Genomic DNA, 25,986 nt, shown 5'->3' with positions numbered 1-25,986 from the left:
GTGGGGGTGCCTGCAGCGCTGTTTCCATCCACCCCGAAACCTCAGTGCCCCCCGGACCCTTCCAGCCCAAGGGCAGCAACCTGCTGTGTGTGACTCCCCACCTCTGCCTCCAAGAGCTCTTTGTGTGCTCCAAACGCCGAGCACAAGCGCCCGCCTCCCCCATGCCTCGCACGCCAGCAAAGCAGCTCGGCAACATCCTCTGAAACTTTCCTTTGCTTATTTTTAATCAGAGAGACGTTTAACAGGAGTGTGCCAATCTAATTTCTCCAGCCAAATTGCAGCAGGGTGATCGCCAGAAGTGTATCATCTCATTTCTCAGCCATATTCCTCGGGTTCGCCACCACTCCAAATGTCACGGAGGCATTGGTTACACCTCGTAGCTGCTTTCGCTGCAAATATTCAGAATGATAAAAACAATCTAGCCTGGCTCGACGGACAATTAACAGGAAAATGAAGTTTGGATTAGCACCGTTAGAAACAATAACCCAGTAATTAGCTTTTGCAACCACAAAACAGCCTACCGCTGCTCTCTGAAAGACTGGCTTAATTTATGATTTTCACAGCACACGAGGATACAAAGGGAATGGTAGTGAGCTGCAAAGAAGTTTTAACTTGGATTTAAAGGAAAAGAAAAAGCCGCCAGTAGGAAAGAGAAATAATTCCTAAGCCTTGTAAACAAATATGCCCCATACGGAGGGCAGAACGATTTGCCATTTTCCAGCAGAGATGTCTCCTCTCCGGGCTGGCTGATGTGCGGGTGCAGAGCCGTGAGCCCCAGCCCGGCTGCACACCTGGGGGGATTTTACTCTCACTGGCAAACGGGGACAGTGAAGCAGGAGGTGAGGGGCCAGGCTGCTGGGGACAGGGCCGGCTGTCACCACCCACGGCAATGGTGACCTTGGGGCAAAACCCCAGGGGACCGCGGGGCAGGCTGCCCTAGAGGGACCCAGAGTTAGGCTTCTACATGGGCAGAGCACCCGATGGGAAGGCGGCTCAGCTCCACACCACATCGTCCCCAGGAGCCTGCCTGATGCGGGCCCGTTGTGCATAAACCCGGATCCTACACTTCCAGCTCAGCGTTTCTGCACTCCCTTAATCACTGCCAGATTTTCTTCCACCTCCCCTGCACGAGGGATGTGCTGTAGTTTCAGCAGCCTAACAAAGAAAGTTTTAACTCTAAATCGAGAAAAAAAAAAAAAAGGGACAGGGAAACTAAAATTTGCTATTTTTGTTTAGTCTAGTTTGGAGAATTAACATTACACTGGGGTGCTCCTGGGTGAAGACAAGCAGTCAAAGCCACCAGAATGCAGGACGGCTGGGATGGGGAGTGAAAAGCCTCTTATACCCAGAGCAACAGAACAGGCTGTCAGCCCGCAGCACCAGGATGTTTCAAAAAAATATGGCTAACAGCTTTCCAGGGAAAGCAGAGCTATTTTGAGGAAAGCAGAGTGCTCCCATATTCACAATGCACAAAAAAATCTATTTTACCGCCCAAAGACAAGGCAACTTTGTCTTGCCAGCAAAGTGCACTTCACAGTTAGTTGAGGTCGGGTTACCTCGGGGACCCCCTGCCACTCATGCCATGGCAAGGCAAACTATCGCTGCTCTGACGGCAACCTGCGTTCACCAACAATGCTGCAAAGGTAGCGCTACACCAGAAACACAAGAAAGGTTTTAAAGCAGATTTAAAAACAGCTTTACGTCACTGACCACGGTGGGACAGGGACACTGGGCTCAGAAGTTGCTTGGCACATCCTCAGGAGATGCTGGTGAAGTGCACTCTGAAGTTTCTTGCAATTTTCTTGTCCCCCAAATCCCCTGGTAGCCCCCAGCACCGGGCAGCTCCCCGCTGTCCTGCACAGGCTGCTGAACCTGGCCATGCCAGGGGACCGTGACAAGGGCAGCGCCACCACCTCACCAGCTCCATCGCTCACAGGCACATCCAGGACTGACATCAGAGGAATGCTCCCAGGCTGCAGGCGGCTGCAGCATCCTTCAGCTGCATCACAGCAGGGTTCTGCTCCCTGCCTCCTGCACGTGGGGCACGGCTCGGCCTCTCCAGGAGCGGGGTGCCTCGGATACGCTAAAACCAACCCATGAACAAACCAGCCCACTGAATCCACCGCGGGCAGGAGAAGGAAAGCTACAGGTGCCTGGCAATGCGAGCCGGTTTCCAGCAGCTGACTGGAGGTGGTGCCCTGCAGAGCAGCGGGGGCAGCCCAGCTCCCCGCACGTGTCACCCTGTACCTAGGGTGTGAACAGCTTCATCGCAGCCAAACCGCAAGAAAATCAATGACTCCATCACATTTCTTTTCCGGCTACTTTTGCACCCCCCGTAAAAAACATTTTTTGGGGTAAAGCAGCCTGCTTGTGTGAGAAGAACAATATTCTGGGGACGTTTTGCTTCGGTTGCACTTGTTCTGCCCCCCTTCCCTCGGCGTTTGGAGAGAATCCGTGGCCTCCCACGTAAATTCCAGGTTTCATTTATTAAACACCTCGCTGGCATTTTCTTTTCACTTGCACACTGCTTGTTTAATATTACACTTGACATTCTAAGCTTTACGGATGGCAACAGAAGCAGAATGGGAGGGCTAAAAATAGCCTGCCCGGGGAGGGAGGCTGCAAATGGGCTCGGGAACAGCGGCCGCCCACTGCCCCTGCTCGGGGGCAATGACAGCGAGCGCGGTGCAAGGAGCCCACGCGGTGCCCGTGCACCTTGGGACCAGGATGGCCAGCACCTGCTCCCCGTGCAGCACGGCACTGAGGGGGACACGTTAAAAACAAAGTAGGAGTGATCAGTCCCCAAGGGGGCTGCGGGAGGTGTGTCCGTGCCCAGCCTTACTCCGTGTGTCAGCGCCGGCCATCTGCAGCAGCTCGCTGTCACACATGCGTGCGCGGGGCTCTCCCGCTCCTGCCCGGGCTTGGTAATTAATCTGCAGACACATCAGCAACACGATGAGTCAGTCCCAAGACAGGATCATGTCTCATCTCCTCCCTCGTGGGCCGCTTTTAAAATTAGTGCTGGAGAAGAAGTGACAAGGAGAGCATGCTCAAAGCGTCGTGGCACCTGGATCCCGCACCAAGCAGGCGCAGAGTGCCGGGACGAGCGCGCTTTAATTATCCGCAACAACAAAACGCCAACAGCCTACACTGCTTCTTCTGCTCCTTGTGATGTTCCTCCAGTGTTTTTGCCCTGTCCCATCCTGCAGGCTGCCGGCACTGCTGTTCCCTTACCACGCAGCCTCTCAGCGGAGAAGAATCCCTCCAGCAGCTCTCACAGCTCTGCCCCAGCAGGGCACGCCAGCAGCAAGCAGCGCAGGATTTTAACAACCCAGCAAAGCCCAACCTGAGATTTGTGGCAAAGGAAGGGAAGCAGCCCTGGACTTCCCACTCACTCGTGCCTCCAGGTACCCATCCTGCAGGCACAGGGCTCCAGCTGGAAGCTGCACGTGCCGTGCTCCTGCAGGGACCTGTCTGGGAGCCCGCACACACATCTCCCCCTCCCCGCAGGAGCATCCAGCGCTGTGCTGTGCCCTGCTATGTGCTCCGTGGGGCTGGGGCTCGGTGTCACGCCGCTGCTCTGCCTCCCAGCACCTCACCGGCTGACCTGGGCTGTGCTGGTTTGTACCAGGTGAAGGCTGAGTCCTGCTCCGTGGGAAATCTCTTGTGTGAAGGACCTACATCCATGGAGCTTTCTGCTACAGGCACCCAACACAGCGCTGTAGTTCTGCCTTCCCATGTGACAAGTCTTTAAATTTACATTTCAAGTCTTTACATTTACATTGAAAGCGTTTCTAATTTGTGGCTGGGTCTGTTATTCCTGGGCTGGGGTGGGGGCGTTTGGTGTTACTTCTTGTTTTGTTTTAAGGCAGATTAATCAGCATTTAGTGACTAGACGGGAATGAAACCTCCCCCACAGCCCACAGTTATCTGCCGTGATGCAGCACCAGTGGCAGGAGGAAACTCCCGAAGGAGAGACGTGGGGAGAGCAGTGAGAGGCCGGGCTGGCAGCAAAGCCCACGGCACGTCCTGGGGCCGGAGCACGGGGCTGGCATAGGGCTCGGCGGGCTGCCCTGGCCCTGCCTCAGTACCTCACCAGCACGGTTGCCAAAGGGGCTGTTACTTTTATTTCCGATGCATATTGCAGTCAGGAACAATATGAAGAATATTATTTCAGTGCCCTGGGAAAAATTAGCAAGTCAAATATTGAATCAGGCCTCCAGCATATGCCAAGGAGATTGCTTTGATCTTATCCACACTAAAAGCTCTATTATTGAATTTAAAGTCTGTGAACACATATCAGACCAATATACAATGCATATCTGAATACACATTTGAGAAGCAAAGGCTGTTTTGACAAAGGGAAAAAGAATATTTTAGCCGAAAATATCAAAGTTTTTGCATCCATTGAAATACAAACGCCCTTTTTCATCTGGCTCAGTGGCTTTACTGACAGGGCAACCCGCAACCTGGGACTCGATGTTGTTTAGGAGAAACTTCATGAAGGGCCTGGCTGGGGAACACCAGCACTCGATGGCAGAGCCACGGCAGCCACAGCCCCAGAGCAAGGCTCCGCACCCTGACCCCGCAGCGCTGGGGACACCGCGACCGGCTCCGGGCACGTCTGTGACCGCTGGGGAGACCTCGCTGGCACCCACCCGCACGTCAGAAAGAGCACTTACCATTTTATTATTGATTTCGTGGAAGTGAATTTCACAGACTTTCTCCACCACGTCTTCATTTTCAAAAGTAACGAACCCAAATCCTGTTCGATAAAGGAATAAAAAGGGGAGGAGGAAAGGAAAACGTCAGTGAAGTCAAACAGCTTTCGTTCTAATGAAGCATTACCTGGCCCTTTGGATTTCGGGAAACTTTCACAGAATTACACACATGTAAATACACCTGCTTTCTACAGGGCTGTTGCCGGGCTCATTACAGACTAATGGAGGGAAGGAGCATCATCTCAGAGAAAATTAATACGGTTCTGTTACAGCTCTTCCATGGGGCTTAATGGAGAATTAAAACCTCCTTATGGATTTTTTGATCCATCCTGAAGAATTTAATGGATAGTTACACCCTGGTTACAAGATGGCTCAGAAACTACAATAAGGCTATATTTTCTTTTACACCTTATGGTTTTTAAGAGCAACCTCTACAAAACCCAATTACATGTCTATGGAACCATATTGATTTTATCTCCTGTTTAATTCCACGGGACTTCTCCATTAGGGCTGACTCATTACATGACCAAAAAAAATAAAGCCCCGTGAGGACAGGAGATGATTCCTCAGTTACCCCTCGCTGCCCCGGCGATGAAGCCGGCACTGACACGTGGCAGAGCTCTGTGCTCGGGCCGGCCGAGCGCCGGAGGTGCTCATTTGTCCCCTTCTTCCTGAATGACTTCCTCTACTGCCTCATCAGGACATCCTGAGGCCGCTCAGAAGCCGCTACGTTTGAGGCCTCTGATCTAATCACTCCTCTCCTCTGCGCTGCTGCTTCAAAGGAGCCGTGGATTTGGGCTGGTTTAGGGTTGTTTGATGCCTGCTGCCCGCCTGTAGCTGTACACGGTTTGCTCTGCTGGCTCCACGCGGCTGCACGGAGGAATCTGGCAGCCCACCACGGCTCTACGCATTAATTCTCCCCGCTCATTTATTTTTCTAAAAAAATATCAAGCTAAGAGAAAATCGAATGCGCTACATTTCTGGCAATGGCTTGATGAATAAACATCACCAGTGATTAACCTAACGAAACCTTACAAGTGTACCAACACAATGAGCTTCACCCCCCGACCTGTCCCGGGAGCGGTGCTGGCCCCACGTGCACCAGCGGAGCCGGGTGCCACCCCTGTCACACCATGGCACAGGGCAGGGGTGACCCCAGACCTTGTGCCTGTCCCCACCATCGAGGTGGGACACCTCGTGCCACCAGCCCCAGCCTCGGCTGTTTGGGAGCACAGCGGCAGCCCCTCATCCCAAACCCGTGCCGCTGTGCAGCACTGCGGGGTGTGCTCCTGGCCCCATGTTAAGCCATGAGGCCGAGTCTCTGGACCCTCTCCTTGGGGGAAAAGCCCACTAGAAATGGTTTGTGGCTCTCCCCCGAAGTGTACCACGTTGTCTGATGGTGCAACCCAGCTCTCAGAGCTCTGCGCTGCATGTAGCAGCTCCAAGTGTTTTACTTCACCTAGGGCTTTTATTTGCCTTCCAAGTTACTCCGTTTAAATCCACCTGAAGCAGACCTGCAGTTAGGACTGACTTTTTGTGGTTAACTGGCTAAGCACAGCACCCCGGGCAGCCCGGCAGCACCCTGTGCCAGCAGGGACCGGGGCTGTGGGTGGCACGGCCGCATCCAGCTCTGCCCAGCACAGCGAGCACCCAGCCGGGCCACACGTCGTTAGCAGCCTCAGCACCAGCAGCATCTTCCTCATTAGTAACTCATTAGCGAATCCTGCAGTTGAGGATTTCTCCTTCGTCTTCTGTCAAGTCTTGCTGCCAGAATGGAGCCGGGAAGGGGAATTTAGAGGAGATTAGCACTAATATGCAGAGCACCACTAAGAGCCCACTGCGGGCTTTGTGCGCTCGGACCGGGACAGAAGTTTCCCATCCTCATCCCACCCCATATGGCTTAAACACGGGTTTATCAAGAAATTAGTTCTCTGATTAAATCAGATAGCCTCTCAGCTTTCTTTACTGACAGAATTGATAACAAGAATAAATAAGAGTCCATAGGTGCCAACACTCATTTGCAGGGTTTTAAACACCTCTGCCACTTCACACAGGCAAGAAAAAAAACAGCCTGGAGAGGGTCTGTAAGGAAACGCGGGGTTATTTTCATTCGTTCCTCTCTAGACAAGCACAGGAGTAGTGAAAAACACTGATCACCTCTCAGTGCTGCAGTGTGGCTGTGCAATCCCTGCGCTTGTTGGACAGGGAAGTAACCAGAGGATTTTAATCTGCACATACACAGGCACTTAAATCCACAGGACACTGTTCAGGAGATCCTACTGCTCCTTAAACGGGCAACCCCCAAGAGACCGTATACCCCAGAGCTACAAACTTCATAAAAGTGACTAATGGGTCCTTCTTTGTTTCACTTTTTAAATATTAGATTACAACTTTCAGTAATTGCACATATAAAAAATATTACTGTATGCATGCCTTATTAGTTAGCGTAATGAATACACGCTCATTTTTAAATTACCAAAACTCTTAGAAACCTTCCTGGACTAAATAGACAATTATTTCTTATGAGAGGTACTAGGAGTCAACAAAAAATGGTCCTTGGAAAGTGTATGAAAAAGATTAACACAAAACAAAGAAGGCTGTTTAAAATGGTGACATAAATAGGATTCCGGTTGTCAAGGAGCACACATTTTAAAATGAAATTATACTGCATCCTTCTGAATGAAGCTATTATTGGAAGCTAACAAGCTCTATTTAAGAGATAAGCATTTAACAGAGTCAAACGGTTTGGTTTTTTTATTCAAATGAATAAAACTGAATATTCATTTGAATAATCTTTTCTGTAAAAGAAAAGACAAAGAAGAGGGGGGAAAAAAAATAAAATACGAGGCAAACCGATGCCCCCACATGAGAGGCACCAAGCCAAGAGTGAGCACTAAAGGAAGCTGAGACATGTATTCATGACCTTCAGGTGAAAAAACCCTCCTTTAGCATCTGCTCAAAAAAAAGGAGTCATTTCACTCCATCCAAACGCCGGTTACTGGGCGCTGACAGCACTGCCTGCCACAGCACTCCAGAAACGAGAGAAACACTGCTCAGAGAAAGTGACTGAAACCATAAAAAGATTAAAGCAACTTAAAAAAAATCAGTAGGAGCCATAAATAATATTAAGAAGCAGTACTGAAGATACCAAATGTCAGTGCTCCTATGTTCTGCATTTTGTTTTTTTCACGCTCGAATCAACTATATTTCACACCTTTGTCGTCACTTGAGAAGTTTTATGTCAACCTCAGTAAAATATAGCTGAGATGACGACACCATTGCTATGAAATATATCTACTGTCTCTTGCTCGTTGGCAGCAGCTTTTCCACGGCCAGGCTTTTATCTGGCGTACAGCAACATATATTACAGCTGCGTTTGTACATCCCGAGGACGTCACTCGGCAGCAGAATTGCACGAAAGCAGCTTACCCTGGGAAAGGTCTTGCTCTTTCAAGCCTGCACGTACGTTAAAGCGAGCAAAACAAGGTGACCGCATCCTGCACCAAAAAGCTTAAACCCAGGCTAATGCTGGGCTTGGCCCCAGAGGCTGTGACAGAGGGAATGAGACCCCGGCCTCAAAAGCCTGCCCTGCCCTGGTCTGGGGGCTACCACCCCCAGCAGCCACCCAACCCAACCCAACCCAACCCAGCCCAACCCAACCCAACCCAACCCAACCCAACAAACCCAACCCAACCCCTTTCCCCAGGGCTATGCAGGGTGAAGGGAAGAGGTGCACGGACACCTCTGCTCCACAAAGAGACTCCTCAGCCACAGAGCAGTGCTCTGGTGGACAAACACGCTGCAGGGCGCCGGAGGAGCCTGTTCCAATTCCTAGGCTGTCCCAGGGTCACCCCACAACGCGGAGCAGGTCACTTCATCTCATCTGCATCTGCAGGGCTCCCTTTCACCCAAGTTGGGTCTGTATTGTCTCGTCAGACTGCGCGGCCTTTGCAGCTGGGCCTGCCCCTTACTATATTTATAGCATGCCAAAGTCTGAGATAGCTCCTTACAGGGCTCTGGGAAATAAGTAATCACCAAGGCTCTTTTGTACCTACACAATAATCCGCCAAGCCAAGGCAAGTAGACAAGAGCAAGGAGAGGAGAAGGGAAGAGATTTACATGGTTCACATCATACCAATAAGCGATGCTTAAATCCTGCTCCCGCTGCTAGGCAAGAATAACCTGGCAGCCGCCTGCTGGCCTCATTACCGCGGGACCCGGCTCCTCTGACGCCCGCAGGACGCTGCCGCGGCCACGTCCCCCCGCAGGCCCCCAGCACGGCGTGAGCACAGCACGGCCCCGGCCCCGGGGCTCGCAGGAGCTGTGCTGAGGGACGTGGATCCCCCGACAGCCCCGCAGAAGCTCAGCCCTATAATGAGGAAATATTAGTTCAGGCTGCGTTCCCCCTTTGTGCTGGGCCTCAGTACCTGATCTTCTCGTTTGTTTCCTTTATGCCTCTCTCCTTTTCTCCCCACATTTAAGTGACTTAAGCTTCGAAGCACAGAAACGTCCGGGCCTGCTGAGGCATTATTTATGCACCTGCTTTCTTGTTTATACCAATAGTTTTGGCAGCTGGTCCCGTAAACTGTAATAAAATGCTTTTCAAAAAGAAAAAAAAAAAAAAAAAAAAAAGAAATGTGACCAGACAAGCCAGGCATAATAATATTAAAGCCCATGTCAATTAATTTTTCCTCCTCTTGATAAACGAGCCCCATTCCATCCATTAATAATGAGGGAAGAAACAGGAAAAGTTGACACTACTTTAATTTATTTTCTCAACTTGCCTGGTCATATTTCTCCCCGTTGCAAAGCTTTCTGGTGCTGCTGGGAATTGCAAGTGGCTCCCACACAGTCGATGCATAGATTGGTGTGAATCAATACAGTTCTGCTTTATTCACACATCCCTTGTAATCAGAAGGGAAAAAGTTACTTAGTAAGCTATCTCGCACCCGGCTGCCAGCCTCATAATAATAACGAAGCTGCACGGGAGGGGACAGGGGGCCGGGGAAGCCAGGCTGCTAATCACTGCCACCAGAGCCCGTGTTTACAGCCAGGCAGAGCAAAGTGAGCAGAGAGGCCAGGACGTTTTAATTGCTCCGACAGGGAAGCGGGGATGGTTCCAGCTTGGTGCTGTCTAGAAGGAAATTCGCAGCCTGGAACGGAGCCCTCCAGGGACAGCCGCCCCTCTGCTCCGAGAGCCTGAACCCAGCCATGAGGACTCCCAAAACTCAGCCCTGACTTTGCCACCTTCCTGCTTTGTGTCCCTGGACCAGTCGCCGGACGTTTCCTTGTGCTCCAGGTCCCACGTAGCTTCACCTCCCCTTCCCAGTCCCTTCCAGGACACCTCCAGCTGCCATAGCGCAGCTCCGCTCGTCACAGCTCGGAGCTGTCGGAGACGGGAGCTGTCAGCTCTCATTTGTGGTTTTCCTCATCCTGCCTCCTGCACTGTGCACACAAAAAGGGGGTTTCTGCTTCCCAACAAGCAAGTGCCCATGTCCACAGAGCACAGCCATAGCACACCTCTGTCCTTTCACCTCCTGCTCTCCACGGAGCCACCACCAGACCCGAGGCACCGCGCGGAGGCAAGGAGCATCCCGGGGCTGCACAGGGCAGGGCTGTGCCAGGAGCCAGGAGGGGAAAGGGAAGGTTACCGCCTGCCATCCAGGGCCGCGGCACCAGCCTCATTTCACTATGCCGTGTGCTCTCTGGCAGTGCTTCTGTGAATGATGCTCATCAAGGCAGATGCTCAGCCTGCGCACCCAGCCGCTGCCGCTGCGCGTCTCGGGGCGGGTGCAGGAAACAGCCAGGTTCCCCCGGCAGCCACAGGCAGGTATTACTGCTGCTTAAAGTGTCAATATATACTCCATGACATGGGAGTAAATTCTCAAAATTAAATCAGCAGACAACCGCCTCAGATCAAAACCTCCACGCAAGGTGCTAGCGTTTCAATACCGGCGCGGCAGGAGAGCGAAGAGCTGAGGTCAGCCGCGCAGCTGGATAAAGGGCACCAGCGAGATACTCCTCGGCTTTTGTTCTGGGAAGCTGCGGCGCTCAGGTTCCTCGCTGTCCTCCCACGGCTGCGTGGCATTTGCAAAGGGAGCATCGTTAAAAAAAAAAAAAGGAAAAAAGGGAAAAAAAAAAAAAGAGGGCATCTTAGAACGAGAAGCCACTGCACCACGGAGCAGCCTGCCTGTTGGAGCAGGCAAAAATCCACCCACACGATTCTGGCAGCGATTGTCCCTGAAAGAAGGAAGGAAGAAGGGCAGACAGAGGGGTTTGTCCCGCGCCCCAGCACCCTGCTCTGACCCACAGCACCTGAGCAGGGCAGCAGGAGATGGGGAGTGGCAGGGGGGGGCAGGGGGGACCCGGGCTGGCGGTGGCTGCGGGCAGGGAACCCCCCTTCCCTTACAGACCGTGCTAATGCAAGCAGTACCTGAACTTCTCGTAATAAATTTTTCATAACAACAAATCTTCATTAAAATTTTATTCTATTAACATTCTGAAATCAAACCGAAGTGCTGAGTACATAATGACTAAAACGCACACTACACAGCAACTTACTAAATGCCAGCTTTATCATATTGTTAATTAACAGAAACCATTAATGCATTCACAGATCATTTAGAAGCATTAACGGTGACCTAAGAAAAATTGCATGTACGTGTGATACACTTCTGTCTGTACTTTTTGCATCTGAATTTCCTGCACAGGAGGCCCCAAAGTTTGCTCCCAATTCAGCTTCTCTGTGCTGGAGACACCGCGCCTCGACGGCTGGGCTGAGAATTAACTCAGGCTTGAGAATGAACGCACTGGGATGGAACAGGAGCTACTGAAGGAAGAAGCGATCCCAGGCAGCGTTTGCTTTTTTGCCTGTATGTACACCCAGCTCCTCCGCAGCGTCCTGGAGCAGACCCACTCCTGCTCATCACAGCTCCTCACTGCTCCTTTCGTTCCAGGGAAGGATTTTCCAGCTCACTCACAAGCTGGTGGCGTACAAAAACGATGGGAGCGCAGCCGGGCAGGGGAAGCGTGATATAAACTAATGGATTTCTTCTTGCTATCAAAGAAGAAAACCCCAAATACTTGCAAAATCCAATTAATCTGCCTACCGCCAGAACGCCAACCTCGTGCTTCAAGTGAACGCTCGCGCCTGTTCCTCCACAGCACCCAGGGTCTCCAACAAACCCAGCCAAAAAACAACCAAAAAACTGTTTTCCAGTACAGAAGGGAGCCGTGGGGAGGGCAGTAGAAGGGCTGCGAGGCCACGGCTGCCCCAGTGCCGCTGCCCAGGCCGGGCTCCCCACCAACACCGCAGCCACTGCCCGCTGCCTGCCAATTTCATCCGCCTGCCTACGGGCGTCAAATACTCTCTGCCTGTCAATTCTTCCACAGTTTATTACCAAATTTCTAAAATATTACATTTTTTATTATATCCAAATTCACTTTATTGCATTTGACAATACAGATAATCACATACCATATGCTCTAATGTTTTGAAACCAATGCATGCTGACAGCAGTTTTTATTCATGATGCATAATTCTATCCGGGGCTAACAAAGGCGATGCAGCACCGAGCCTGGCGTTGAGGTTTTGTTGGTTGGGGGGATTTCTTTTTTCCATTTCCTTTTCTTCATTTTAACATCACATTTGCAATACTGGGAGAAAAGATGTTTTGCTTTTGGTTGAATAGGAAATTGGCTGAAAAGATGGGCTTATCAGAGAGATGTCCTGGAAATATTAATAACTGGTGGGGGTTGGTTATTACAATTACTTGCATTTGAAGCTTGTTGCTAATGGGGTTAGGGAAGCATGACAGCTCATCTCCGAGCGAGGACAGGGCTGCTGTGGTACGGCAGGTCCCAGGCTGCTGTCCCTGCTCATCTATCAGCCTCACCCAGCTCGGAGAGGGTGGGCAGGTACACGCACAGCTCAGGTGTGCTCACTTTTTACTGCTCCTGCAAGGTGCTCGGGTACCCCATCACGCAGGGAGAGGAGCGGGAGGAAGGAAGCACCAGGGGAAACTTCCCTGGCACTGCCTGCACAGCTCCATGTCCCAGCACCCAGATTAGGATTAGGAGCCGTGCCAGGGCTGGCAGTGAGCAGCGCCGTGGCTGCCCTGCCTCCCACCAAGGCGTGATGCAGCTTTGAAAATGGCTCCATCCCTTAATCCCCTGCCCTCGCCAAGCAGCCTGTACAGAAATCACACAGCAGGATTCAGCTGAGATGCTCCTTAAACATCTGGGACTGGCTCTGAAGTGCTAACCCAGGGGATTCACCAGGGCAGGGACGAGAAGCAGCCGAGGTGGAGCAGCAGCTCCTGTCACCCCGCAGCACCAAGAGGTGGCACGAGTCCTGCCTGCAGCACGATGCAACAGTTTCCTCAGACACTATTTATCACGGCACAAAAACTGCTTCCATTTAAAGCAGCTTGGCTACTGGGACAGAAAGCAGCCATGTGCACACAGTGGCACACGTGTATTTGTCCCTGAAGAGCAGCGGCAGGCGCTGCTTCCCCTGCCCCGTCCCGCTGCACGACACCGAGCAGTGTTACGGGCAGCAGCCTCCCGCGGTGCTCAGCCATTACGAATGAGTGACACGGCAATATCATACCCGATTAACTCTTTTCAAGGGAAAAAGACCTAAAATCACTTGAAGATAGCAGGCACCGAGAGCAGAGCTGAAATGCAGCCGCATCAAGCACCGGAGCTGCGCTCACCAGCGGCTCCAGTGACAACTTTTTGAAGCCTCTCACCCCATGGTCTCCAGTGTCTCGTGGCAATAAGCTCCACACTTTACCTGTGTCTTATATGGAAAAAAAGATACCCTGGAGCTTGTGCTAAACGTGTGGCCTGGTAATTCTACTTGGTGTCCTGAGCTCATGCGCACTGAGAAAGGACAATCACCCCACGTGCCTTTTGCATGCCATTCACGGCTCACCCAGTTCTATCACAAACCCTGGGATGAGAAAAAAATCGTGTTTATGAAGTGCTCTGAAAAGGAAGAGCAGAAGCACCAAGTACGATTAACAAGAAGCAATAAGCTCTTATAATCTTTTTGTAAGAGAACCAGTTAGGCTCGAACGCCAGCCCAGCGCCGTACAAAATCCCTGCGTGACTCCAAGGCAAAGTCAAGCAAAGAGCATTTCTGCACGCACTCACGTCTCCGCGGCCTCCGTTCCTATCATTTCCTTCTCCTCTTCCTTGAATCGATGCTCGAGAAGAGCACGAGCTGAAGCAACAGGCTAGGAAAGTCACTCTCCCCCTTTCCTACCCACACATATCCCTCTGCGAGCGGCCACCGAGAGCCGGAGGATGACGCAGAGCGAGCGCCCAGCTCCTCCTCAGGCTGCCCAACAGCTGCGAGAGAAAGCCCAGGCAAACCCCACGTCCCAACCACCGCGCTCAGGCAATGGATTCAACAACTTGAACGATGGCAATGCTGTGCAAACCAAACAGGATGCTATGTCTAAATTAAGCTGTAATGACCTGCTCTGCGGTCTTTATTAGTCAGGTAATGATCATTTAAGAGGAGGTTACTATCTTGAGCCAAGGGCACCTAATACCATTACTGAACTTGTTAAAACCTGCCAAGCAAGTCATTATTTCTAACATTATTTCTTTTTCTCTTAACACAGCTTTCCACCTTTATCCTTGTGGTGCTCGGCTGTAAATCACAGGTGGCGGTGATCGCGCAGCCTCCTCCTGTTCGAGGAGGCTGAATTCAGCTCCTGCTGGCCACAAGCAGGCTGAACTCGAGACAAGCACCCCAGAAGGGTAACGGGCACGCCTTGAGAAACCCCAACTTCAGAAGGCCCATGGGGACACGTGGCTGTGCAGAGCCAACAATTTGCTGAATGCTTCCCAGAGCCACGAGCAAGGCTGCAGCGAGGCCGGGGCAGACCTGCTCGTGGCTTTGACAAGGAGAAGGTTTCACCCTACAGGGAGAAGTGGCTGAGATGGCTCCACTGGGGGCTGCCCGATCCCAAACCCGCAGGAGGGCCTGTGGGAAGGCGCACGGGGGCAGGACAGAGGCAAATGGGGGAGCTGAGACCTCACGGCCTGCCACAGGAGGAGCGGGGCTGAGAAAGGACGGACGGCTCGAGGTGAGCTGGCAGCCGAGGGAAGGAGGCAGAGCTCTGGCAGGGCTCCTGACACATCGTGCTGCTCCTCTGCAAGGCACTGAGAGGGCCTGACCGGCCCTACAGCCTGCCACAAAACGCGCCCCAGGGCCGGTGGTCACTGCTTATGAGCTACCACCACCAGCCTCCCGCACAGCAAACACGTCCCTGCCAGGAGCACAGGCTGTGCCCGGCCACGCCACCTGGGCTCTCCCAAAAATCCTCGTGCCCCCGGCCCTCAGACCACCGGGACGGCCGCTCCCAGAGACTCAAACCAACGTGGAGGGATTTGGGCGGCGGTGGCACCGCATTTGTGACACTGCTGGATGCAAACCCAGCCCAGACGCACCCAGCAGGCCCAAGGGAAGCAAAGGCATCAGCTGTGGCTTCTCTTCAGCAGGAATTTAATCATTTACTTAAAGCAGCAATTTCGCATTCCACCTTGACAGGGGATGCTTCTGGCCACCACCTAAGCATTTTCCTACTTGCCCCAGGAACACAGCAGTCAGTCCCCTACACCCCCCTTCCCATCCTTCAGTCTTACAGAGGCTCCTGTAAGGGGAAAAAAGAAAATGGGGAGGTGGGGGTGAATAAAACAGACAAGCGTGCAGCTACTCAGCACTGTTAGCAAGAAGCGTGATGGTGGGAGAACCCCTTCTGCCAGCCGGGCACGGGGCAGGGTCCCACACCTGGTGGCACCACAGAGCCCCCGAGGACACCCAGGGCTGGGGTCCCCTCTCCCCAGGGATATCACAGGGGGTGCAGCACACGGGTGCCGGTGTCCCTGGCCAGGAAGGAATGAAGGCAGCTGCATCTTCCCGTAACCCGGCGTGGACAATATTATGAATGACACGAGCAAGCTGCCAGCTCAGGAACTCATTACTGTCAAGGTACAACATGGCTGTCTGCCAGGCCCCCAGCTTTCACACTCGCTATGCCAGAACATCCACACACAATTTAATTGCATTATAATTTCAAAAGTGCTTTTCAAACTGGAAAAAGGCATTCACTGATTAACCAGCGAAGAGCAAAATTGTTTATGAAATTGAATACAAAAAGCTACAGAAATGTAATTGGGTCGTTCTAGCACCTAATTTTCAAGCCATTTTCCCACTTATTTAATCACGAGATACAAAAGGAACTAGTGAATTGACTTCATACTAATTAGATTACTCCCCGCGATACTCCAGGCCCATATTCCAACTGGTTGATAGTGCTGTTTGAAAATGAAACAAAAAATGTAGCAACAGCTTGTCGGGGGCCATAACACATTTGTTTCCCATCAACCCTGTCTTACAGGAGGGCCATAAAACCCAGGCCAAATTCCCCCTAATCTGCCATAGCCAGTCACCCAGAAACCTCTAACTTTCCTGTAAAGGAATGAGAAACGATTGCCAGGCTATTACGGCTGCTCCCTCACACATGGCCACGTCGGGTCGGTGAGCCCCGGCACACCGTGCTCGCGGCAGGCCCGAGAGCAGAGTCGTGCCCTCGGCCGGCACCGGGAGGCAGTGAGGGCACCACGGGTGCTGGAGCAAACAGGCTGCCCGAGCCAGGGCACCAGGATTTGCCCCGCAGCTGCTCCCCCAACACCCACAGCCCCGTGCATGCTGCCCGGGAGGGCAGGAGCTGACGGAGGTGCAGGGTCTGCTGAATCCTCGTGCACAAACCCCACGGCACCCTGGTGCTGGCCACCGATTGGGGATGTTCATGTACCTGGGGATTCCCAAGAAGCTAGCAGGAACTGCAGATGGTTCATTTTGCTTTAAACCAGGTCACTAAGTTAAACGGGAGCGCTTCGCTGAGCTGCCCCCTTCGGTTTACTGAAGAGCGGCACTTGTGGAACAGGCAGCGCGCACGGTGCCTCTTCCCAGCAGAAGTTACGGCAGCAGAAGTTTTCCTCAAGCTGCCCAAGACCCACTCGGTACCCGATACAATCTGCTCTGAGCTTTTCCACTAATTTTAAGTTTTATTAGGTGCAACATAATTGATTACATAATCAAATGTAGAACGTACATTATCAAGATATTGTAGCACTTCACAGGCCATTTAATCAGCATATCTGGGGCTGTGCCAAAATGAATTAGCTTGCATTAAATTTCAAGTACATATTATTGGTTGTATTTGTCTCCATGTTTAAGCAGGCGCTTGCTCTTAGAAAAGAAATCTGAAATCCTTCAATTGTAGAAACAGATTATTAAAAATAAAAAGGGAAGCAGGCATTCCTAGAGTTGCTATCTTCTGCAACAGAGACCAAAAAAAGCTCGCTCAATCCCAGAAAATCACCATGATTGACCAAGGGATCGTGAGTCGTTAGTGTTTATCGACACCCACACGCATGCACAACAGCTGGTTGCTTTGCAGAAACCGTGCACAGAACTGTGAAGGAGCTAAACCCAGGGCACAACGAGGAGAGCACGCAGCCAAGCGCTCACCTCTCACCTCCCCCCTGGCTGGGGGGAGCTGCACCACGGGACAACGGCAGCGACCAGACCCAGCACTCCACCACTCTCCATCCACCAACTGGTCCATTTTCAGCCACTTTCACCCAGAAAACCTGCCACGAAAACACACTGAAAAAGCCAGGGAAACCTGACCTGTAGTTCTCTGCCCAGCCCAGTGACGCCTAGTGGTTTTTCATAGCTGTGGCTCACTTGTTGTATTTGCACCTCACTTCCAGGGCAGATGCTGTCAGACAGTCACTGGCACGTTTCCTACAGGTGTGTGTTCTGCACGGGCTTGTTACCTGTCCCGGGCTGCACCCCGAACTGCTGCAAGCCTCAGCGGGAAGGAGAGCGTGGCCTCTCGTTGCCCTGCTGGCTATACACCATCATGCAAAGGAAGAGAGAATTAGGCACCAAACAACAAAAAATTATTCAAGGAATTGAAATAAATGCTGATGAGAGTAGAGGGAAATACCAGCAAAAATGAGCAGCTTAGCCTCGGGTTAAAATAATACCTTTGAATTGTGCCGTGTGACCCCTTCGGGCTGTAGCTCCAGGCAGCACACAGCATTCTTGGACATTTTAATATCCTGGCCAAGACTCCCTCCCTGCTGCTCACGCACCGCAGCAGCATTTGCCTAAGCAAACAACATATACTTCTGTGAGAAAGTGCCTGGCCATGACAGATGCTTTGAATGTATGCACCATTTGTTCCTCTGGATACACAAGTAAAGAGCAAAGTGTCTGCTGGGCTATTCCTGGAAGCCAGATCCCACCGCTGGGGACACGGCAGCGCTGCGCAGGACACTGAGACCTCCCCTGAAAAACCCAAGCGCAAGGCACGGCGCCAAGCCCCCTGCAAACACCTCCCCTGTGCACGTGGGTTAGAACCAAAAAAACCTTCTGACCCCTCTGGAGTCTGTTCCCAGGAAAGCTCTGATCAGAAATAGAGGAGGGGGAAATCACCCTTCTTTAGCATGAGCTCCAAGATGCTTTCCTGATGGAGGCCACGGGCAGAGAGATAACACCGGTTCCTTCGGTGCACAGATGCTCATCAGGGCGAGTTCAGGTTCAGCATGCGCTTCAAGCAAATCATGAATTACATTAAGATAATCACTTTCTTACACATATATTTAGATTATATGTGGGGAAAAGCCCTCATCAGTCACATTAACACCATCTAGAAATTCACGTCGGCTCTCCCTTGACAACTTGAGAACGGCCTGTCGGTTTGGGGAGGGACTTGTCCCAAAGGCACCTTTAATGTGGATTAAAGCACGGAGCGGGGAGCAGGATTTCCTCCCCAGCTGTCAGCGAGCACGCCGAGTGACGTTTCATTACTCTGCCACGCCGAAGGCACCAGCATCTCTGTGGGGCGACAATCTGGTGAGAGCTGCAGTGTTGGTAAATAGGACGGCACCAGCCACACCGGCACTGTCTGCAGAGCAGGCAGCGCTGCTCTTCAGGACTGGCATTAACAATGCTCACCTGGTTACTCCTGTGAGCACAGCCAGCCCTGTTTTCCCCTTTTCTTTTCCCCCAACTACGTCTGTATCAAAAGGAGACAGACTTTGCTGAAAGACCCCGCGGTCAATTTGCAGGGCCCTTTATCGCAGAAAGCCGGGCTTTCATTTCAATGGTACTACACTTTTTTTTTTTTTAAGGTGCTATATAAAGAAGAAATCTTCAGTCACTGTACAGAGACTCTTTTCTTTCCCAGTACGCCAGATGCAACCTGCTGTGGAAATGCACAGGTTTAGAAGTGGAAGGCAGGCAAGCAATGGATTGTAACAAGCACCTTACATCAGAAGGAAAACAAAGGCCACATAATAAAGCGCTCCGAAAGAATGGACAAATAAATCAAAATACTACACAGGACGTGCACTCGCGGAATTAAAACCCTGTATGCTCCTTCAGGCTGGAAAAAGTACTCTGCTGCCAAGTCAACGCAGCCGAAATGCGACTTCACTCCCAAGGGCTTGGGTGTTGTTTTTTTCTTTTAAAAAATGTTATGAAGCAAGGGGTCCTTATGGAAGCAGCTGCACAGCTCGCTCTGCAGACTCCTCTCAGGCTCCTCCAAGCAGAGGCTGAGCCCTGCAAGGCTCTTTACCCTCACCACATGTGGATGCAATGCATCTCCCAGCACCCACCCCACAGCTGCATCCAAAGCTCCGCACACCTCTCCTCCTGTGACACGGGCAACCAGCCTGGCTTTTACACTAACAGCTCCAGAAAACCAGGAGAAGTCAGGTTTTATGTCTGTCCAAGGGGCAGTGGCTGACAGATGCCATTTCTATACACAGGGGTTTTTAATATGGCACATGTTTTAGTACGGCAGACTTACACGTGCCCTGACATCTGCTCACATGGGAAATTCAGAGCCCGTTCCTCGATGCTCCAAAAAGCTAAGCTCGCACAGGCAGCAGAACTGGTTTTAAGCCTCTGCTGATCCTCTTCTGTCTTCTCTGCTTCCCATCTCCGCGCGGATGGGAAATTGCCTCTTGGAGGAAGCGAGCGTGAGCTGAGGGCCGCAGCGGGTGCAGTCGCTGTATGAACAGTGAGCGCGCACGTCCGAGCAGCTTGCAATCACTCCAGTGACCTGACACATGCCTGATGCCATCATCTCTGCCTCACCCGAGCCGCGCTCTATTAAATCGTGGCTGCGTTCTGCTTTTTCAGCTGTCTGTCTCGCAGAAAGAGCACGGACAGGGCAAGCACACAGCGCTCCGGCCTCGCTGGAGAAGAGGAGCTAATCCATCTGCTGGGAGCGTTTGTTGATATTACCAATCTCCTGTTGAAGTGACCAGAGTAAACCTAACATATCTTAATCATTTTTTCCACTGTTGGAAGCCAGGCATAAAAAAAAGCCAGGAGAGTATTTTGGGAGCGCTGCTGGAGAGCGCCCATTGTTCTTTGCTGCATCAATAAAAGCAGTTTTGCTGTTTGATAGTATAAAGTGTTCAAGAACCAGATGCAACAAAGGAGCAGAATCACCCTGGGAAAGAAAACTTTTAATAGGGACCACACAGGGCTGGCCAGCTTTATGACAGAGAGCTGCAGTAATGGAAAAGGAAAACAAGGCTCTGAGACGGGCACATTGCAGGCACAAAATCCAGACCCCTTTGCTACATCCACTGCTATAATTTCAGCGTGCTTTCCATGTTCCTCAGATACAAGAGGATGCTTTATTTCCAACGGAGCCTCTCCTGGCCACGAGGCAGAAGAGAGGCTCTTTGCTGAGCACCGTACCTCAGGTAACCACGATTCTGTCATCCCTGGATGCCACAACACCATCGTCTGATCTCCCCAGGAGCCCGCGCAGGACAGCTCAGCCAAGCTGCTCCCTGCTGCAGATGGTTTCCTCACCATTTGCTCCCCTCCATCTCCTCTGCCCTGACCCAAACGCAAGCACCAACCTACAGGGGCTGCTCTGCTGTGCCAGGGAGCCGCAGGCTGGAGGACGGGCTGCCCAAGCACCTGCAGACCGATGGGTTTCTGCTGAAGCTCCCCGGGAAGAGCTGGCCACGCTGCTTTCATCTGCTGCTTTCAGAGGTGACCTCCACCAGCTTCTCCCCGGTCCAAATTAACCCAAACCCAACTCCCAGGTACAAATGCCAAGCACTGCTTTATTAAAAGCCGCTTTTTCCTCCTCGCATTTTTGGTGACATCGTTCTGTGGATTTCCCCACACACTCAACCTTTCTTCAAACCACTGGGGAGACCTCCGAAATCTTTACACTTAAAAACAAAACCGCCGCGAGCAGCAGTCGCAGGCGAAGGGACAGGTGAACTAATTACACACACCGGAGCATTCCCTGAAGCATTTCCACAGCCTGGGTGCTGCTGGCCCAGACCTCGAGCTGCTGCCCGCCGCAGTTCCCATCCCGTGCCCCCTCGCGGCCTCCACTCGTGCCCAGCTCAAGCACTCGGTGCCTCTCAGCAGCACCTCTCCAGCGCCAGGCTGTTGACCTGGAGACGTCTGAGAGCAGCAAGGTTTGGGGGAGGCACTCCCGATCCTGCCTCAGCAGCAGAGCAGTTCAATAATTTGAATACCCTTTGCTTCCCGGCTTTCACATCAGACAAAGAGATCGGCTCGGAGAAGCGGTGTTTATGCGCTGACCTTTTCCTATTGTGTCTGCAGGCGCTCGGAACAAAGCAGTGGCAGGAGCTCACCGGAACTTCTGGGCGATTCAGAGCGCAGCCACGGAATCACTGCTGGGGAAGTCGGGGACCTGGTGCGGGGTTTGGGGTCCCTTTGTTGGCGTTACTGCACTCGGACACTCAGCCCGCTCTGAAGACCACACAGGCACAGCAGCAGCCCCAGCCCGGCACCACGCAGGGGTCCCACGGTGCTGCCTGAAGCAACCTGCTCAGAGCACTGGTGGTACCCAGCTCCTGCGTGCTGCTCGAGGACTTCGTGGCCAGCTCAGATCAAACTCTGCTGTGAGTAAAGCAGGGTGAGGAATCTGCGTGCACCCAGCTAACAGCAACTACCTGAGCACAGAGGAAACACGGCCAGGTTTCAGGCAGAGTTGGACTTTCACAGGATTTTGCAGCAGGCGAGGCTGTGGTTGAGTCCATGCAGTGCAGAGACATAAAAAAAGAAAGATGAAGTCCCTGGTATTTTACAGCGTTTTTGTGAAAAACATTCTCCCTGCCAGATGCAGAAATGGAATAATTAGCTACAGTACGTAAAGCCAGCCGTGTCTGTGGAGAGTTGTAATGAGCTGTGGTCATCGCACGCTGAGTTTTCAGCAGTTACTGATGTTCACCTTAGGTACGAATCAAATTACACAGTCCCCAGACAAGTGTTGACGGCAAAGCTTTTTGTCCCTTCCCTTGCTCTCTGGATGCTCACTTGCTCCAGGATTTCCTCCATCAGCGCACAGCCCTGCTCAGACAGGGGCTCCTCCAGACCTCATCCTCATCGCTTCCAACGCCTGTGCTGCAGCTGAGACACGCAGCCCCTGCTGGTGCCGCAGCCACGGCAGCCTCTGAGCCCAGCCAAACTTCTCCTCCACTAACCCACATACTTGTTTCAACCTGAAAGATAACGAGCAAACTTTTGGGGCACTGCATGTACCAAAGCTGCCTGCCTCACTAATGAGGCAGGGGCCAGACGTTCCCAGAAGACCATCCAGTGGCACTGCAGAGGCATGGGGATACCGAAGGAGCCGGTCCCTGTGCCATCCCCATGGGAGGAGGAGGAGGTCGAATGGCCAGAGGACAGAGCTGCCAGGCCCCATTCCTCACCCATTAGCCCCTACGTGACCTTGGACAAAGTCCTGCTCTGTAGGACCTTCGTTTCCCGATCCACACAGGGGGGATTGCTATTTGTAAGTGATCTGGATGAAAGGCCCTACAGTACATATGGAGGGAAAAAAAAAACAAACTAAGAAAAGCCATGCAGCTCCGCGAGGCACGGCACAAAAGCCTTATTGCCAGTCAATGGGAACAGACTATTTATAGCTGAGGATCATTAACTGTATTAAAAAAGTTTGATGTTCTCTAACAATCTATGTCATTTTAAAACGCCGGCCTTCCCCTGACGGCCAGCTGATAAGTGGAGCGGCAGTGCTGAATAGAGGTAATTATACGCTAGTTCAATAGGCTGAGCCCGCAACCGCGCGGAGCCCTCCTCTGAATGCAAGCGTGTCCTTTCCCCAGGGCTCTTATTTAAATATTATGCCAGCTCCCACAGCCTACCGCGGGAAGAATGCTGCTATGTATACCCTCATAAAACTGCATAATTATGAATAATGCCTTGGTTTTTAACAAAATAAATCACCCCGCACCAAAAAAAAGTGCTAATTCCAACCTACTGCTGGAAGATATTGAAATGCCAAGTGAAGTGAAGCATCCCTCTCCTCAAACACCGACACTCACCACTTATTCCTGTATCACTGCTGCCCGCAGCAGCTACGTGGGGCAGGGCTGGCAGGGAGCGCACGCCAGGAGCACACACGAGGAGCAGCGGAGCCGTGGGCCTTTCCTTTCCTTCATGCTCCTGTTTTTTTCTCCACGTCTCACTGGGCCTTTCCACCTGGGCTGCTGCCTTTTGGGGCAGGGGTTCTCCGTTCCCGGGGGGCTGCAGCAGGACCCCATGCTACAGAAGCAGCCAGTGCCCAGCAGTGCCAGCAGGGAGCCGGAGCAGAGGGGCTCAGCCTCACCCACCGGGGGGCCGCGTGGTCACCAGCCCCCAGCCGCGCTCTTCCAAGTCTGATCAAGACATTAACGAGGAGGCACGCCTGATTCCCATCCAGCTCAAAGTTTATCAGCTTGTAAGAAATGTACAGGCGAGAAACCACAGATAACGCGTTGCTGATTGTTATCACCGGGAATATAAAGCTCCTGCGATATGACACATCGAACATATGGTTTTAAAGACTTCATGTTTTGATCCGCTACATGATGCCATTGTCATTTCAGCCTGGTAGGACTGACACCGCCTGACACCGGGTTGCCATCAATCACACGATGCACACTTTATCTTTTGCCAGAGCGCCGGACGTGCAAATAACACGGCCGTTTCTGCATGGTTACTCCCCAGACAGGCGTGCTCCAGGCGAGCAGCTAAAATCATTTCCTTCGATGGACTGTGCGACCAAGGGAACCGGCACAAAGCGAGCTATCGATTGCCATGATTATTTCAGCATCAGCCGAGCCCAGCTGATGCTATCTCTGCCCCGCCGGGCCCCACAAGCTGCAGGCTGAGCGGGGCAGGCCGGGCAGGTCGCAGCAAAGGCTGCCCATGGCTGGAGGCTTCTGCCTCACCGTGCCGGGAGACAAAAAGAGGTCTTTGGTCGCTTGGCTGTCAGCCTAACACCCTTCAGCAGCACTGAGTGTACCGCACCATTTTGGAAGATGAAAGCAGAGGCCAACGGGGCTTTGCTTTGGATGGAGATCGTCACTTCCACCTGAGCACCACGCTGCTTCTCTTTTAATAAAGTCTGACACCTGCAAACTGTTAAAATCATTCAAGGAGCTCAAGGCAGTGGACAAAAGGCAAGTGCATGGCTATCCACACCCAGCCCAGGCACGCAAACTGAGGCTCAGAGCTAGGAGAGTTGCCACCAGCACGCAGGGAACCGGCAGCGAAGCTGAAGCCAGCCCCTCAGCCTGTTCCCCCCGAAACAGGGGAGCAGCTCAGCAGAGGTGAGGCCACGAGGGACTTCATGTGAACCAGCACACAGTGCCTCATCAGCTGCTTGCATTTTGGCTTCCAACATCAAAAACTCGGCCACCAGAACTCACTGCTTACACACCAGCGGGCCAGGGGATGACCTGGAAGCCGCCAGCAGCGCATAGCTCGGACACAAACTCAGCTCCTCCTGCCCAGGACCTGTGTAATGATGCTCCCAGAGCTGCAGGCAGTTCTCAGGCTGTGCCCCACGCCTGATCTGGGGCTGAGGAGGACGAGCCTCCTGCTCCCAGGCAGCCCAGGTGGTGTAAGGCCGTGCCGGCAGGGCCGCGAGGGCCGGGACTGACAGAATAGGAGCAGGGAGCAGGGGCTGGGTGCCAGGACACCCACTCGTGTCGGCACCATCTCCGCCCGGGTTTGATGTGCTGTTGTGCTGAGTGTCTCTGTGTTTCCTCAACCAGGCCAGACGCTCTGGTAACGCTTCGTGAGATGTCGCGTTTGCTCTGAGAGCACCAAGTCTAATTACCCTGCCAAGCCTCTCCGCGTTTTTAAGAACCTTCCCTTTAAACTCTCGATAATAAGGGCTCTCCTCCGAAATACTCCACGTAGCTCTTGTTTCCCGAGTTGCCATAGCTACAAAGCAGTGTTTACTTGTCCTTTCAGCCTGGTACAGCTTTATTAGTGCCCGGCTCCCAGGAGGAGGGGAGGCCGGGTTTAACGCCGCTAATCCCCGTAAGCCCTGGGGGTGGGAAGGGGCAGGCGGCTGTGGGCACTGCCTGGGCCTGCCACAGCCCCCAGAACGTCCCCGAGAACGTCCCCAAGCCCCCAGCCAGCATCGAGCCTCTCTCGTAATGCCCTGTGCAGCAGGTCCCCTGCCTTGCACCCAGAGCTCGAGATCCATCAGCCACGGCTGGCCCGGGGCTGCCGCCTCCCTCCCCGGCACTCCGACCGTGCTGCTCTCTCCAGATAAACAGGGTGCTTTTTAAAATTATCTTTTGCCCACAAGCAACACACACACAAAAGCTGCCTTTCTGCCAGTCAATAATGGAAACTTTCAATAGATCAGGAACAGAGATATTTCCAGCGCGTTTCAAATCAAGTTCAGAAAGACAGCTGGGGAGAGGGGAAAGCATCCACATCTTTGGAGGTTTCCTGGCGTTTTTAGCAAGCAGAGGTAATTTCTCCATGGTCAGTGCAAGGATAAAAGAATAGTTTTTAAATAACTTGCAGCTTTCGATTCTGTATTTATTTATTTATTTTACTTCCCCAAAAACTCTCCCCACGGAAGGACTGAATTTAACCAGAGAAGGTAGAGGAGTGACTACCTGGTGTCTGAAGGCCAGTAATTCCTTCATATCCACACAGGTACCAAATATAGGTATTTATATCGGCTACCCAAGTCCTTCAGTTGGGAAGAACTCAAAACTATCAGGGAAAAAAAAAAAAAAAAAAAGAGGTGTGCAAATGAGCACCAAGTGCATTAGGGCACAAGCCACGCTGCTGGACCACAAGGGAAGGAGCAGCGGCCACGGGGCCGAGGGCTCCTGGCTGGCACAGCCCAAG

The 25,986-nt window shown here is 52.4% G+C and overlaps 1 protein-coding gene across 17 annotated transcripts in view; it reads right to left on the bottom strand.

Annotated features, from left to right (window-relative positions):
• Positions 1-25,986, bottom strand: part of MSI2 (musashi RNA binding protein 2) — a 227,212-nt gene that overhangs the window by 52,311 nt on the left and 148,915 nt on the right. For all 17 annotated transcript variants that reach the window (XR_011089017.1, XM_068656175.1, XM_068656179.1 and 14 more), the window contains one exon: positions 4,683-4,765. Coding sequence is in view for 16 of the 17 variants with exons in the window: in XM_068656175.1 (XP_068512276.1) it covers positions 4,683-4,765 (83 nt within the window). In the remaining variant the exon portion in view is untranslated. The remainder of the gene's footprint in view (positions 1-4,682; positions 4,766-25,986) is intronic.

The sequence above is a fragment of the Anas acuta genome, chromosome 19 (genome assembly GCF_963932015.1).
Source record: "Anas acuta chromosome 19, bAnaAcu1.1, whole genome shotgun sequence".
Lineage (NCBI taxonomy): Eukaryota > Metazoa > Chordata > Aves > Anseriformes > Anatidae > Anas > Anas acuta.
This window is presented reverse-complemented; position numbering and strand designations above follow the sequence as displayed.